At 34.1% G+C, this 16,000-nt stretch overlaps 1 protein-coding gene across 1 annotated transcript in view; it reads right to left on the reverse strand.

The window, feature by feature from the left end:
• Positions 1-16,000, reverse strand: part of CCDC141 (coiled-coil domain containing 141) — a 97,341-nt gene that overhangs the window by 54,127 nt on the left and 27,214 nt on the right. Inside the window, 3 exon segments of the mRNA XM_054830244.1 lie at positions 7,685-7,804; positions 13,636-13,889; positions 15,034-15,142. Coding sequence (XP_054686219.1) covers positions 7,685-7,804; positions 13,636-13,889; positions 15,034-15,142 — 483 coding nt within the window.

Genomic DNA, 16,000 nt, shown 5'->3' on the forward strand with positions numbered 1-16,000 from the left:
CCTTTTCTGACATTGTCCATTGTTTGTGACAACAACCGGTACAGTAAAAACATTTGTTCAAAAAGATCAGCAACTTATTTTACATAGATTTCTCCACCAGACACAGTTATCTCTCCCTCCCTATTAATATGGACTAGATCTGGACCAACAACTAACAACTGACACCCTACAATTCCCAACGTGCCCATTGCCCAGCATAGTCAAGTTTAAATAGTACATAGCAATTCTAATGCAAAGGACTAATTTCCTTGCTGAATTCTAGATTAACTTGAACAATTCAGGAAAAAGATCTACCATTATTCATAGGTCAGTGAAAAACAGACCTCAAAATGGAACACACAGACCATGCCTGTATGTTCTTGCCTTGAACTTTTGATTCATTTCTGCAGCTTCACAGCACATGAACTAAAGCTGAAACAGAGGGTACTGACATGGGTAACAAAAGTAATTTTAAAATATGAACAAAACCCATGGCAATAAGGAATGTGATGCCTGATGCGATGTCAATACATAGCACTGCAATAGTATCAAAATCATGAATTATATAAAAATACCTTTAATCTTTCCCAAAATCAACTACCAGGATATCATAAGTGATGAAACTTTCTGTGTGAATTAGTCTGTGGTACTAATTGTTGCAGGTTATAACAGAGAAATATTTTAGCAAAGTTGAGGGGAAAAAAAGGATGCACATTTTATATAAATTAGAATCTAAACAAGATTTCAACAGGCAAATTTTAATTAAATTAAAACCAATTTAAAAGGATATTAAAGCTTATGTAGGTATTAAGTAAGCTTTTTGAGGAGGAAAACTTTAAAAAATACTTCATGCTAATAAACATAAAAGGACTGCTAACACCTTCACTGAAGTAGTAGAAACGTCTCAAATTATAGACTTATTTGATCAGCATCCTATTTCTGTGCAATGCAACATACTCCTTCATCTTGAAAAGTGGATGAATAGGAAAAGGAAAATTATGATAATCCTGCTGAGTTTGTAAATCATTTTTCCACTGCGGTGAATACTCTTCACCTTTCTGCCATGGAAGACCTAAGCACCTGTAAAAATCTATAGATCCGCATTAATATCTTATTTAGCTTTTTCATGTTAAATCTATTTTTGCTTTTAACTTTTATGATAGTACTACCAATTAAAAAAAAATAAAGCCAGTAAAAAATAATTCAATAGTATTAAAATGTTTCAACCACATTCTAAGTGGTTTGGTAAGAAAACTAATTCCATATATTTCAATAAATTTAGCTTTGTTTCATTTTGAAGAAAAAAAAAGAAAAAACCAGACGTCCTAGAATCCCAGAATTCCATCTAGAACTGAGTTCTGGTTATGTTTCAATATACCTGCACTGTATGCCTACAAAGAAGCAAACCTGTCTCACTTATGCTCACCCTTCTCTCCTTCCACAAGGGAACCCTTATGAAAAGCCTTCTCTTTTCAAGTTCAGCTCTTCCACAAACAAGCACCTGAAGGCCAAATGCTGCCCATTATATTTCCTTTCATGCTTGCAAAAAAATACTGCTGTTTTGGAATATCCTGCAATGAAATTGCACCAGTTTCTAAGAAAACACTCAAAAAAATCCTCTCATTTAAGTATTCCTTGAGGACTTCAACTGGACACTAATCTTTTTTATTTCAGTAGGAAGCTGAAAATCTAGAGCACAATAGAAGCAATTTTTTTTCCAAATTTTTTTTTCCATTTTGTCTATTACCAATAAACAGCAAACAGCTATAGCAAAATATTTCTTGATTTTTTTTTTGTTTTATTTTTCTTTCAAATTAAAATAATGACCATTTCTGAGATCTGGATGCAATAATCTTCAGCCAGTACTTTTAATTAAGTGAAACCCTGCACTTTATTATTTAATGCACTATTCCCCTTTCATAAAGTCCTTTGTCTGTCTGCCCTAAGTAATATTCAGCAAGAATGCATATTTTGAGGATAATTACAGTCTGCTGTGCTGTATGTGTTCCTTTTTACTTGAAGAATTTATCTCAGGAAAAAATAGTACGGTGGTCTCTCCATGCACACAGCTTAATTGGCCTATTTATGAATAAGGTGTGGACGCCTGACATCCAATTGTATCAGCACCACAATGTCATCATCTTCCAATACTTGCAGCTGGAATGACTGGTACCAAATGCATTCTATGGTCAAATTCTAATCAAAATTTCCTTACATTCAAGCATATAGATGTTAATGAGAATTTAAAAACAACACTGCAGTTGGGAACTTCTAACTGGGACTAATAATTAACTGAAAAAAGGCAAAAAGTGCAGTTAAATATGTGCATCCTCATTTTGTTATTATATGCTATTTGTATAATAATAAAAAATAATATTTTATGCAAGAATAAAAAATGCATATTTTAATGTAACAGGAACGGAAATTGTCTATAGTTCACTTAGAAGCAGATACAGAAAAACAAAAAAGTTCTGAATTGTTTCAGTGTTTCACAATGTATAAATTATAATTACAACAGGCAAGGCTAACTATAAGAAAATGAATCAATTTGCAGTGAAATTATCTCCTATAAAAGGATTTCACTGTAACAACATTCATAAATCTGTTTGGTACAAGGTGCCAATAGCAGCTTTTAGGTGATCTTAAAGTACAGGTTAAACTCTGCCTTGTTTATACTGAGGGAAGCTTCTTCTCTAACCTTTCAAAAATCCAATTTATTACTATAATTTAGTTTACAATATTCCATGAACATTACAATCTTGCATACTCTCTGAAGGTATTAAATGTAGACTCATTTGCTATCCTATTTGATCATTACTCAAAATTGGTTCAATTTTCTTTAAAATAGCTAGCGACAATTTCATTTTCAGCTTTCTGGTTATAAGGAAATATTTCTACACATAAAAAGCCTATACTTTCCATCAACAGGACATACAAACTCACTGGCAAAATCTTTGTAAGTTTTTTTCTGTTCTTCAGCCTTCTACATGTTAAATTTGTAATAATCTTCAGTCAGCACTAAAATATGTGTTACTCATTTTCCCTGAAATACAAACCCTACTATTACCTTGACTTTTCAATTTGTAAAGAAATGCATGTGAATCCCTCTGACCTGTTAAAGACACATTGCATTGTATGTGCCTATACTCAATGTGTCTCCTTAGCTCATGTCACTATTCCTACTTTCCTCACAGTAGCAAGTCTTTTTAAAACTTGCCTTCACTATTCCATTTGGCAAGGAAAATGAGCTCTTTCTAGGTTCCTTGATTAATCAGGTGTTTTTTTCAAAAGTGTGAAAACTAATGAAGAAAAATTACTGTGACTAAGTAAACATTTTGAACTTTTTCTGCCTTCAAAAATGTCTAGGACAAGCCTGAAAAAACCCCAAAGTAGAAATACCTACAATTTTATCCAGTTATTAAACATATATTGTGGGATAAATAAGCTTTTTTGGTCTATACCTTAAACAAAACATTTCTTACTTAAAATTTCTAACGTTGGATTAAAACCTGAAAAGTTGTGTAAAACTATCTTCACTGGAATATTCTAGGGTTAAACTGAGAAAACCTTGAAACACATCTATTTGACTTCAGATGGTGATCCATATAGTAGATAAAAAGGCATTTAAACCACAAGCCAATTAAGTATAAAAATATGTATCTTTCAGAATGAGAAATTAGCCCCTTTTGTCATACTGCAAAAATGTTCACAACTGAACTTATTCTGAGCCCAACTTCTGTGCCTGTAATTAATGAATTGGGTTAATTGATAATTTAACCCCAGTGAATATCTGAAATGCTTTTACCTTCACTAACTACATTGCAGTATAACTACCAATATAATCATATCATTCTCTGAAATTACAAATAAAACAGTGTGCACTAATACAATTGCAAAGTTGCGACCTACTATGACAATTACCATATGATCCATTGTCCATTGGGAAGTTCAGTGGACGGCTATATCAGTATATTTAACAGTGAGTTGTTAGAATCAACAGACAGAGGAAAAAGTTATGCAAAGTTAGTCATCTCCCAGAAAATTGTTGAGAGATGTTAAAAGATAATGCCAGGACAGAGAGGGACCTACCAAAAAAACCAAAAAAACAAAAAAAACCCAAAACCCAAAACCCACAAAACCAAAACCCCAAAACAAACAAACAAAAAAACCCAAACCACAACAAATCATTAACAGAAAAATAGACAAAAAAGGAGCACTCTCCCAAGGCAGTGAGATGGCACTACAGGAAAATCAGACAGTGAGAAGAACCTGATAGATGAATGGAGACTTGCATCTGCTGCATGTGAAGGTAAGAATAAAATCGCCTGTAAAGAAAAATTATTCTTCTTTGCATGCTTTGTTCTAGCTATCAAAATACAGGAGTGCATTAAAACATCTGCTATGCAGATGAAATGAAATACTTGTCAAACTCCTCAATAGAATACCAGTATCAGAAAAACTGGCAAGAGCTGGATAGTGTGAGTTTGCATCCATGCAGAGAATGGTAAAGGAGCATGGCAATCCAGAAAGGACAGAGAGAAAAAGAGGGCTCCAGACATTTAACTGTGAAATAACTTTTCCATGTATTTAAGCATTACCTGTGAGATCTAGGGGGAAAAAAGCAGGTAAATACAATATTCTCAATCCTTATGTTAATGTCACCAAATATAGCAATTAAATATCACTATCAATTAGAGCATTAAGTTGGTCATTAAGAACCATCCTGAAACCTCATTAGAGCACGGTATTACACAGCATGGCTACTCCAGACCCACTAAGCATGCAGACCTATAAAACAGGGAAGTACTTTCCATCTTGCTACTAATCCTTATTAAAAGGAGGACTGATTCCAGCATTGTTCAGTCCTGAAAAGTGGCAGAAACTAGACAAAATGCAAAGAATAGAGATGAAGAAAAGTAGTATTCTAAAAAGTTATTTGGCCACAAAGTGGTGCTAGAAGTTCTTTTTTTACCATGTTAAGCACTTCCGATACAGATAGAAATTTAACAGCCAGCAGTTAATCAGTGCCAGCAGATATCCCCATTGAAACATTATTTACTAAACCTGCCTTTCCTTTACTCTGAAATCTCGGAGGGGTGTGCGTATGTGTGTCCATTTACAGTTTGGGAGAATTGAGGGCTTTTTTTTCCAATTATGAATCCTTGGTTTTATCTTTGGTCCTGATTATTGTACAAGACAGTGATAATGTTTGCAGTGGTTCCACCTCTTAGTGAGGTGAAGTTCAAGATAAGATACCAACCTGAGAACCTAATAAACCATTCTCCTTTCTTCTCTCAGCCCAGTCACATAAATAAGGTATTAATCCTGTAAATCCTTCTTAGGCTAGCCTCTGAACAATTTAAGTAAATCATTTACCCTGTTCATCTTAATGCAACAATGCATGTAAGTAAACACATGTATTTTCTTTGTGTGAAACTGTTCAGATATCAGAACTTTCCACTATCTTACTCCCTATGAGAACACTCCCACTTGCTCTGCATGTCTATTACAAAGAAACTTTTTGCCATATCCTGAAAGCTAAAGTATACATATGAAATATTACGTGAAAAGATTCATTTACACCACTTTAGATCCTAACAGAAATCCAAAGTAGTTAAAGACTAGTTTACCACTGTCCTTATTACTTCTAATAGAATGCCATTAGGAATTGTTATGGCCATTCAGATAGTATGGAAAAGACACTAACCAAAACTTTTGCAGCAAGGTAAATAAAATGTTTTAGAGCCTCTAATGGCTTTTTGGAAACATTCAGTTTTGGCATGAGGGAACTACAGAAATGACAGCAGACATCAGCTATGCTCTAAGCAATGACCAACCTACAGAAAATATATGTAATTAAATAGCCAAGGTACTCCTAAGGGTTCTTCCTGAACATAAACTGAAATTTTCTTCACAACCATTTCCTTATTTTCTCACATAAACTGATAAAACAGTTAACCGTATGAACTGATAAAACTTCTGGAATATACATTTCACTCTGAAATTAACATAGAATATTCACCTTTTTATATTAGAACGTAAGTTGGACACTAAAGGGAAGGTAATCCAAATTGTAGATTTAGTGTTACCAGAAAAAAAAAGATATTGTATTTTTCCTATTGGTAAAGAGATTGCTTCTAATGTATACACAGTAAAAAGTGGTGTCTAATATTTTATTGAGATAAAAGCAAAGGTTCAGACATATTAAAAAAAACTGCTCAGTGGAATAGAGATAGAGGAATTTTGAAGCACTAATGCAGTTAGTTGTTTTTCTATTTGAAAAGATAGACTTAATTTCTACTCTAAAGTTTTCCAAATAGCATGGAATGGTATAAGTATGTATTGTAGGGGTTTTGACATGGTTTTTTTTTTTTTCCCAATTTTCTATGTGAACCTGGAAATGTTTTAATGAGTGCTTTACAATTTTGTTATATATTACATGTTATGACTCTTGATTTCAGGGAGAAAGTTAATCCTTGCGGAAAAATCTCATATGACTAAAAGAAAAAAAATAGAAAATAATTCTGATGACTCTATACCACAAGAGTTCCCAGCAAATACCCACATGTGTGGTGATCATATGCGCTATGTATAAAACCTATGCCAACCTAAAGCTCCTAAAAGCAGAAAATGTTGCATGGTTTTATATCAGATTGCATTACAAGGTACTCAGTTTCATTTTACAGTCATCATTGTCTGCAATGTACATTAGGTTGCACAGATGTAGCAGAGTTGTTATACATCAAAATATTCTTTTGGTCTGAATGCAGCCTGAAAACACATTTTGGGAATTATAGATGTTTGCTTTACAGAAAGCTAGATAAATTGCGAGTATTGCATTTTTTTAAATCATTCTGTTTTAAATCATTCTGTTCCTAAACGTGTTCTTGTCACATTATATTTAATATATTTTAGAAGACATGTGTTTCTATTGGAATGGGTTTTGGATGAAAAAGGTCTGTCTGGTTATTTAAGTTATCCAAATACAATTGCTTCAAAATGATACAGTGAGGAATGATCCTGACCCAGCAGCAGCACTTACCTGATGATAGCAGAATTGAAGTATCGAAAAAAAGGTTGTAAATATATTCAATTTACTTCATACAAATATCCTTTTTTTTTTTTTTATATCAACATTGTCTTTAATCTCATCTTGCTTATATGAGTGATGGTAACAGATTTATTCTCTGGAAAACTGATACTCATAATGAAAATAGTATTTTCAATTACTTTTCCTCCCAAGAAATAAATGGGCAAATACCTCTTCCAATCATATACACAGTTCAGTGACAATAATGAGTTATGGTAGAAGTGGCTGGCTTTTTATCCTTTACGAACATTAAACTTTGGTAATATTCTAAAAAAATTGCTTTTCTTTATTTTTTGCATCATGGTTCAATATGTAAACTACCAGTCTGGAACTTTATCACTAAATTGAAAAACCATCTAAACATCATCAAGGATTACTCTTCTTTTACCTTATCAATAGCTTTTAAAGATTTAAGTGAGAAAAACACTGAGAAACATGGAGGCCTGCCTTAAAAGAAGTAAAATGAAAAAAATCCTTATTTAGACATATAGAAATATATATCTTATGTACACATAACAAGTACCTAACTTCTATATGTGCTCATTAAATGTCCGGGTTCATGATTTGCTACTCATTTTTAAAGTTGCTTCACCAATAAATTACCATATTTCTTACTTTCACTTTGACTTCCATTTCTTCAAGCTCTTGAAGTAACTCTTCATTTTCCAATAGAGATGAACCTAAGTTTTGCTTGTGAAAATAATCTCTGATGTTTTTCTTGTACCAAGATGTTACCTAAATAAATAATAAAAAAGAATTCACTGAAAAATTTGAGAAGCAACTGTCTGTTTTTAAAATACGTACAAGACAGGTTTATCTACAAAAAAGGCCTAATTTTCATTCCTTTCAGTTTTCATTCCTAATGTTCATGCTTTTATTCAAATGTTTGCATTCGTATTATTTAAATGTTAATAAGAAGGAAAGGATTGTGGTCAAAGCAAACATGTATTGGAATATATGTAACAAAACAGAGAAAAATGTATTCATCAAGTATGACCAAATTATAAATTAACACAGTAAAAGAAAAATCAAGTTATAGTCACACATGGAATAAATGTATGTTTTATAACATGATAAAGATATCGCACATTTTCCCTAGAGTCACATTAACTTAAAAATATCCCTTTGCATACAGTAAAAAAATCTGAGTACTTTTGCAATAATACAAGAAAAAAAAAAAAAGAAAAAAAAGACTAAATTGGCCTTATGACCTAATAGAACATCCCCATCTATGGCTTCAAAAAACCAGTTAAGCTACTGAGATAATCTTATGTGGAATAATCTTTAGTAGCTTAAAAAAAAATTCTTTCATCTTACTAGACTTACTTCAGCAAGTATATGCGGCAACCATACGCAGTATACAAGTATATCTTCTAAATTGCACAGAATGACTTGCATTTATTTCTGCTTGATTCACAGTAGGTACCACTCACTCTCTTTGTAAACCACACATGGCAAGAATTCCTGAGTGAAGCTTTGCATTTTAAAATAGTAGTCAGAATGAGTTGTTAGTATCAAGGAGACTTTCTCCAATCTTTTCAGTCTGGAAAATCACCACTGTACTTAAATTGTATATGGCATAATAAGAATTACTTTGTAGTCTAGGTACTACAGATTTCAATAGCACACTACAGATTTTTATATTTTTTTTATCTGCTCATGTAGAAGCTATTTGTAATAAATTTAAACAATTCTAAAAATGAAAGAACCTTTAAAATGTGTTAGAAACATTTTCAGTTACAAATGAGAATTGGGCACATTATCTCAGGAGTTCAAGAGGGCTAGGAAAGTAAACAAATTAATTTACTACTGATCCTTCATTTTTTGAGCATATCTTCCGGATGTGTACTTACTGATTGAAACATTTTTCCTGGAAGTACATTTTTACAGAACATTTACTAAGGGTCCACCACAATACAAATGAATGGAATGGACAATAAAAATTGTGCTAAAAGGGAAAGAAAAATTTCTTTGTAAATTAGGACTGTTCTCTGTATCATGCATCAACAAACTAGTATTTCTGTAACGCTGGGCAGAGGAAAAAGTCATTCTTTAATGTTGTTATAGTAAAGTGTTCACCCCTTTACCACTTGACAATATTTCTTTCCACTTTTGGCTTCCACTACAGCTAATACCACTGAGTGATTCCAGTTGTGCCAGCTTAGCTCTTAAGCAACAGCTGGGAATATTTAACTGCTTTTTAAGAAAGAAACCCACAGAACCCTACTTTCAGTGATTTTGGTGGAGGGATGGGAGAGAAGGTTAATATATCTGTTTGAAAAAGACAGTGGGTTTTTTTGATTGGTTGAAATCTAAAATCCCTTCTGTTCTACAAAAATAAGATTTTTATCATTCATTTACAATAATTATCTGCTCTGTTTGCGATGAATAATTCATATCAGAAATCAAAAGCTCTTCAACATTTTTCTCAGGATGTTAAATTGCTCATTTTGCACTGATTATGGTCCAGGTGATTTCAGTGCTTTTACATATATATATATATATATATATATATATATATATATATAAAAGTCTTCCATTGTCTTCCTACATTTCCCACTGTCAATTTAGAAGGAGAAGCACATTTTCCAGCAAAGAACGGGGGAGTAAAAAACCCGAACCAGCAGCATAGCTTGGCTTGTTGTGTTGGGTTGGCCTTGGCCAGCTGTCAGACACCCACCCAGCCACTCTCTCACTCCTCCTCCTTTACAGAGCAGAGGGACAACATAAAATGAAAAAGCTCGTGGGTCGAGATAAAGACATGGAGATCACTTACCAGTTACCATCACAGGTGAAACAGATTCAACTTGGGAAAAATTAATTTATTGCCAATTATAGAGAAACAAAGACAAAAACTACAACACCTTCATCCTACCCAGCCCTTCAGGTTCAATCACCTCTTCATTCCCAACTTCTCTGCCTACTCCCTCTCACCCAGGGGTACAGGGGGATGGAGAATGGCCGGTTATGGTCTGTATGGTTATGACAGTTCCTCTCTGTCACTCTTTTCTTCTCACACTTTTCCCTTAGTCCAATACAAGTGCCCCAGGGGCTGCAGTTCCTGTCAGGACACCCTGCTCCAGCATGGGCTCTCTATGGCCACAATTCCTTCAAGGAATATCCAACTGCTCCAGTGTGGACTCCTCCAAAAGCACACCACCAGCAGATGTAGTCCATGTTTAGACAATTCTCTACACACTAGCTACTACTGTGGATTTCTCCTCATATATGTGCACTTACATATTTGCAGATTCTCATTATTAGATGTTAAAATGAAAATCTCCATTTTTCATAACAGAAATTTGCTTTTGAGCAAAGAAACAACAGAACATTTCCATATCCTACCATACAGAAATTCTTCCAGGCAAGTAAGATGATAAACCTATCAATTTACTATGTAAAGATTACGAGCAAAGAAAAATGTCCTGCATTTTTGGGGGTAAAATCCAATGACAGCCTCTAATTCACTGAGCTACACCACTTGAGGGTTTTTTTTATGTCAATTAAACTACCTTCAATGAAAATTAAATAACAGGAACTGTGACTTATGCCAAGATAGTTTGTTTCCCATATAGCTGTCTAGGTAGCAAATGTGGGTGTACTCACCTGGCCCCTGAGTTTTACTCAGCTCTTATCTTTGCCCTTGATGTGACCAAGTACCATGAAAAGTTTTAATTGTCTCATATATGCGTGATTGGATCGATTAAGAAAAATTACTTTCATAAATCTTCTTCCAAAGATAACTAATTATGCACAAAATAGGCCAATCTGCCTCTAATTTTCATTAATGAAAGAGGTTATCAGAAAATATGATGCTGACACTTCCATAAAGGTAGGTCAGATATCCGTCTCTAAATGTAAAATAAGTACATTTTCACATCTTGAAAACACTGAAAAGAAACACCTTACATGTTACAATCATGACTATCATATCATCACATTCCAATTAGAGATCAAAGGAGGTGTGCAATTTTTAGTTCTTCAGAACCAGGTAATAAGTAGTAATCTTTACAGCTGTTTGGCTTTTCTTTTAAAAAAGCAACCCACAGATTATGCAGCCTTCTGTATTACATAATTATGCCTAGAAAAACAGAGGCAATACAAAGAGCAAAAATCCACCCTTAGATCATACACAGCAGAGCTCATCTCCAGTACTCTGCTTTCTCTGTATCCCCTGAACTCCCACTAATGTCAGTGGGAGTTCAATATGCTGTTCCTGCATATGTAGCGCCATTAGACATCAAAAGGAGTTCAGTCATGTACAGAGATTGGACTATTAGTTTTCAGATGTGCTGAGAGGCTTGGAGAGTTTAATTTCTGTCATCACTCAGAAATATACGCATGATGTGTTAAAGCCAGAGAGAGAAATTTCACATAAAGTCTCTAAAAGTTAATTTTCCAGTGTTTGTATTTATATGTGAATATATTATTTGTCCACGATGAATGCAAATTAATTGTCCATAAATGTACAAATCATACATTCTATCAGATTTGACTCTAATGCAGATACTAAACAAGTATATTCTGATAAGCATAATATTAAAAACTATTTGAATTTGTCCCTCCTTGTGTATACCAGCCTCAAACTGGACACAGGTACGAGCTAACAAATAGTTCAATACTGGCCACTCTCTTCAGATGATCAGAAAACCTGCCAGTACAAAATAGTTTCTGTACTTACTTTGTGATGTGAGCACATACTTGAGAGGAAATGGAAACATACACACAAAAAATTCACTGCACAGTATTTTCAATCCCACCTAAATTAGGGTGAATTTTAGCTGGTTACTCCCAAATATTTATCCCTTACATGATGAGGACAAGTAGAATTCCCCAGTAATTTTTATGAAATCATGGCATTTAACACCTCAGGCAACGTGATTTGCTTTTTTTAAAAGAAGTGTGCTTGGCTCCAAAAAAGACCTCACATATTTATCCCTTACTCTTCAACAGTAAGCTGTTTCTGAAATGTTTCCATTTTGAACATTCCTCCGTGTTTGTATACTATGGAATAACACTGACATGATCAGGTAAATGTAATAACATCTAATACTTTTTAATGTAGAGAAAGGATCATTTTTCTAGATGAAATAGGATGTATTTCAATATAGTGAGTTAGACTGATACTGAAAGTTCAGTTGTAGCTGTTGTAAATTTATTAGAATACATTATATTGAAACATTTCTTTTTGAGGATCTTTTATGGTATAGTAATATACCATAAAAGTGATACTAAAAAAATTCAAAACCAGTAACAGCAGCAATAATATCTATTTCTAAGCAAGCACTAGGTGGTTTCTAATGATTTGCACAGAAATGGATACAGCCTCCTATATTGTAGTTCTTGCTTTTCAGTGTTTTCGTCAGCTATTTTTATAACTACATACTGAGATTACAACACTTGCGCAAGACCATACTATTTTTATCTGGGTTTTTTTCTATCTTACTATTAAATAAGTAATTCTTGCTCTGTTTCTGGCAGCTACTGATATTGAGGCTGTGAGCTTGCTTGTGTACCTCAATGATTTTGTTGTCTTTATGCAAAATTACAAAGAGTTGTGCTTGTTGAATTAAGGTGCTTATCTTAAACAATCTCAAAGGCAAAGTTAGTGCCTACAGAATAGGCTGCTGCTAACAGTTTCTAACATTTTCCTCTGATACAGGGGAAAACTTTATTTTGGAGGCAAAGGAGGATAGATACTTACAGAGGTATCACAATCGGGACTGTACTGTCAGAGGTCCATACAAAATTTTAGTCTACTTACAAAACACTGAAGATAACTCAGCTTTAGTCTTGTTAAATTTTGGCAGTTAAATTTGCATAGGTTCCTCCTCCTCAGCATACTTAATATCCAAAGAGGCACAGCAGGACTCTCCCCCTATCTTTTTTCTAACAAGTTGGTGAAGTTATGTAGTGTTTCTCAAGGAAAATGAGAGAAGAGAGTCTTACATTGCAGAAGTTTCTCTGATAACATGGGGCACAAAGAGAGAAAAGCTATCTGATCTGAATGCTGGGAAATGAGGAATGAAAAGGAGAAAGAGCAGTAGGACTGGAAAGAGGAAGAGAAAGAGTAAGACCTAAATGTACCTAAGCTCTGAAAGGAAGGTACAAAAACAAGTTGTATCTGAGAAATTCAGTAAGAGATGGGAGCTGAGAGAAAGAAGACAGAGAAACAGGTTGCAGTTATGAAAAACCTAGAGTCACTACAGTACCTGAAAGAATTTTGATTTGACTCCGAGAACAAACTATTCCTCTGCTTTCAGACACACCAACTAGCTAACAATGTTTTATCTTCTCTTTAACTGACTAGTCCAGAAACAGCCTGCTGCAGTTGTAATTGCTATTAGCAGTTACTGCTATTGTTTATGTGGCTAGAGGTTTGTGTTGGGAATTCTATTTGAAGGGAATCTAATCTTGTTTGAAGCATCACATTTGACAACATACGGGGGCAATCCACATAACGGAAACAGTGCTTTTGAAGACATTGAAGTTATATTAAAATAAATTATGAGGATGTTAAAGTTAAAGTTAAATATACAAAAGTTAGGTAATATTATACGTCTTACCTGGTTCTCTTGTTGGTGCCACAAACAAATTTGCAGAACCTGCTCTAGTCCTTGGCGCTGATGTTTAAGAAATCTGTCCAGTTGCCGTCTCCTGTCTTGTAGCATTTCAAGGAGATTATCAATTTTCAAGCAGCTGCTGTGGGCTCCCTGAATCAGTTCTGGATTTGCATTTGGCCCTTCACATTTGAATTCTTCTATGAATTCAGTTAGCTCTTGGCTTTTGTTTAAAAGTGCAAGTGACTTTTCCAAAAGCTCTGTAAGAATAGAATTTCATTGGAAAAAACCAATGTGATTTGTAATTCTAGCAGCGTATTTCAAATATTACTCAAGTATTTTTAAAACTACCTATCTATTTGCATACATGAGTATAATGTATTTTCATGCACTGCATGAACAGGTTATAAAATACTTACTTTAGAAGGTATATATCCTAAAATATTTCCATTTGGACAACTTTTATATAAACCTAAAAATGTGTAACAGTGTATACACATACATATATGTACCTATAATGATACATATAATATAATATAGATACACATATAATGGTGTACTGAGAGCCAATGAGACAAAACCCAGAAGTGGTATTGTTTTCTCAAAACAGTTCTTTTTGATGGTTTCCCAATCCTCAGATAAGATGAAGTGGAATTTCCTACCCTGCTTACTGTGGGTCAGTAACCTCTGTAGTTTTTCATTAGTGATGAAAGACAAGTTTAGGTTTTTATGTCCCTCTCAGAAGTTGAAAGAAAAAGTTCTCCTGTCTGGGGAGACTGGCTATAACCTTATGACTAAATAAGTCATGAATATCAGGAATTCTTACATTCTTTCCATAACCTCTACCTAGATATATTCAGGGTTAAAATTCAGTGGACTAGTAATTTTAATGACCTACTAGCCATGTGTCTGTGTCTGTTCCAGCTCCTGAAAGCCACAATAGTACAAAATCTGCAGGGGATTACTAGAGCTGATTGGAAATTTTCTAATGAAAAGCTTTCCATAGGAAAATGCTAACTCATTGATAGCTATGATAACTTTGATGAATTTTCCCATGGAACAGAAGGATGGGTTTAGAACTTGCTTGCCTATCAGCACTAAAAGTTAGCTTGGTTTCGTAGCAGCTCAGTTGACCTAGACTGCTTTGAATCAGAATACAAACTTACCACTAGCTGCTCTGCAGCAACAAAGATGAAAACATGAGAGAACTAGCTCAAAACCAGGAGCTTCATATCTTTCAGGAGGCCTCATAAACACTTATTTCACCATTATATTTTTCCAAATAGAACATTTTCATAGTTGTTCTAAGATGATTTTTTTTAAATATGCAGAGGAAGAGTAAACTCATCCTTCAAGGAGTCAACGCACAATCACACACCATCAGTAGTGGAATACTGTTTGTACCTTTTGTATGGTGCTCTTGTTGCAGAAGGAGTTCTCTCAAAGAGTCAATATTGTCAAACTCTTGGGCATTTTTCAGGAAATCTTCAACTTGGTCAATTTTAACAGCAAACTGCATTAAGAAAACAAAGGGTACGAAGAAGCACAGTATAATTTTCTTTTGCAGAACTCCATCATGATCTCTGTACTGTAGGGAAAGTTCATGAGATTTTGTAAATTCTTGGATAAAGACATTTTTAGTGACTGCTAGATACAGATGTTTTGTGGCATCTACACACCTTCCATTTTTTTGAGGTTCTCATTGATTGAGGGAACCCAAATTTCAGTTGACATACTCTGTAATTACATTTTGTCACTTTATGAATCATCTTTCCTACATAGCCTTCAGACCCACTGAAAATAAATTCTTATGGAAGAACCTGTTAATTTCAAAGCCTTCAATAAAATCATTTAAAATTAATGAAGACCAACTCAGGTCTCCTTCCCAGAACTCATTTCTAATGTTAAAGTATTGAGGAAAAAATAACATTTAAGGGCAACGTTAGACAGAGAGACAATCTTCAAAGCAATCTTTTGAAGGCAGAAATGAGTAGCAAATTTAAGCTAACAAATATTATGGTAAACACAGTAATTAATTATAATGGAGAAACAGGATCTCTGTAATCAAGACTGAAGTTAGGTTACTCCCTTACAGCTCATTTTTCCATGGATTCCATATTTTAAATATTGAAACACACTGTGCTTCAGGGAGATCTGGAGCAGATTTGGTAATCTGCTGAGATTGTTTAAAATTGGAATTCTCTATTTGGCTTCCACCTTTGCAGGTGTGATTCCAAGTATGAGTAGCTCAGAGAGAGTTGAGACACATATCCTGCATCTTAGCCAATCTTTATCAACTCTACTGCTTCACTTCAAGAATGAAGAAACCAGTAGAGTTTAAACGTGTCTTTCAGTGTAAGCAAAGATATTG

This window comes from Grus americana, chromosome 6, assembly GCF_028858705.1.
Source record: "Grus americana isolate bGruAme1 chromosome 6, bGruAme1.mat, whole genome shotgun sequence".
NCBI lineage: Eukaryota > Metazoa > Chordata > Aves > Gruiformes > Gruidae > Grus > Grus americana.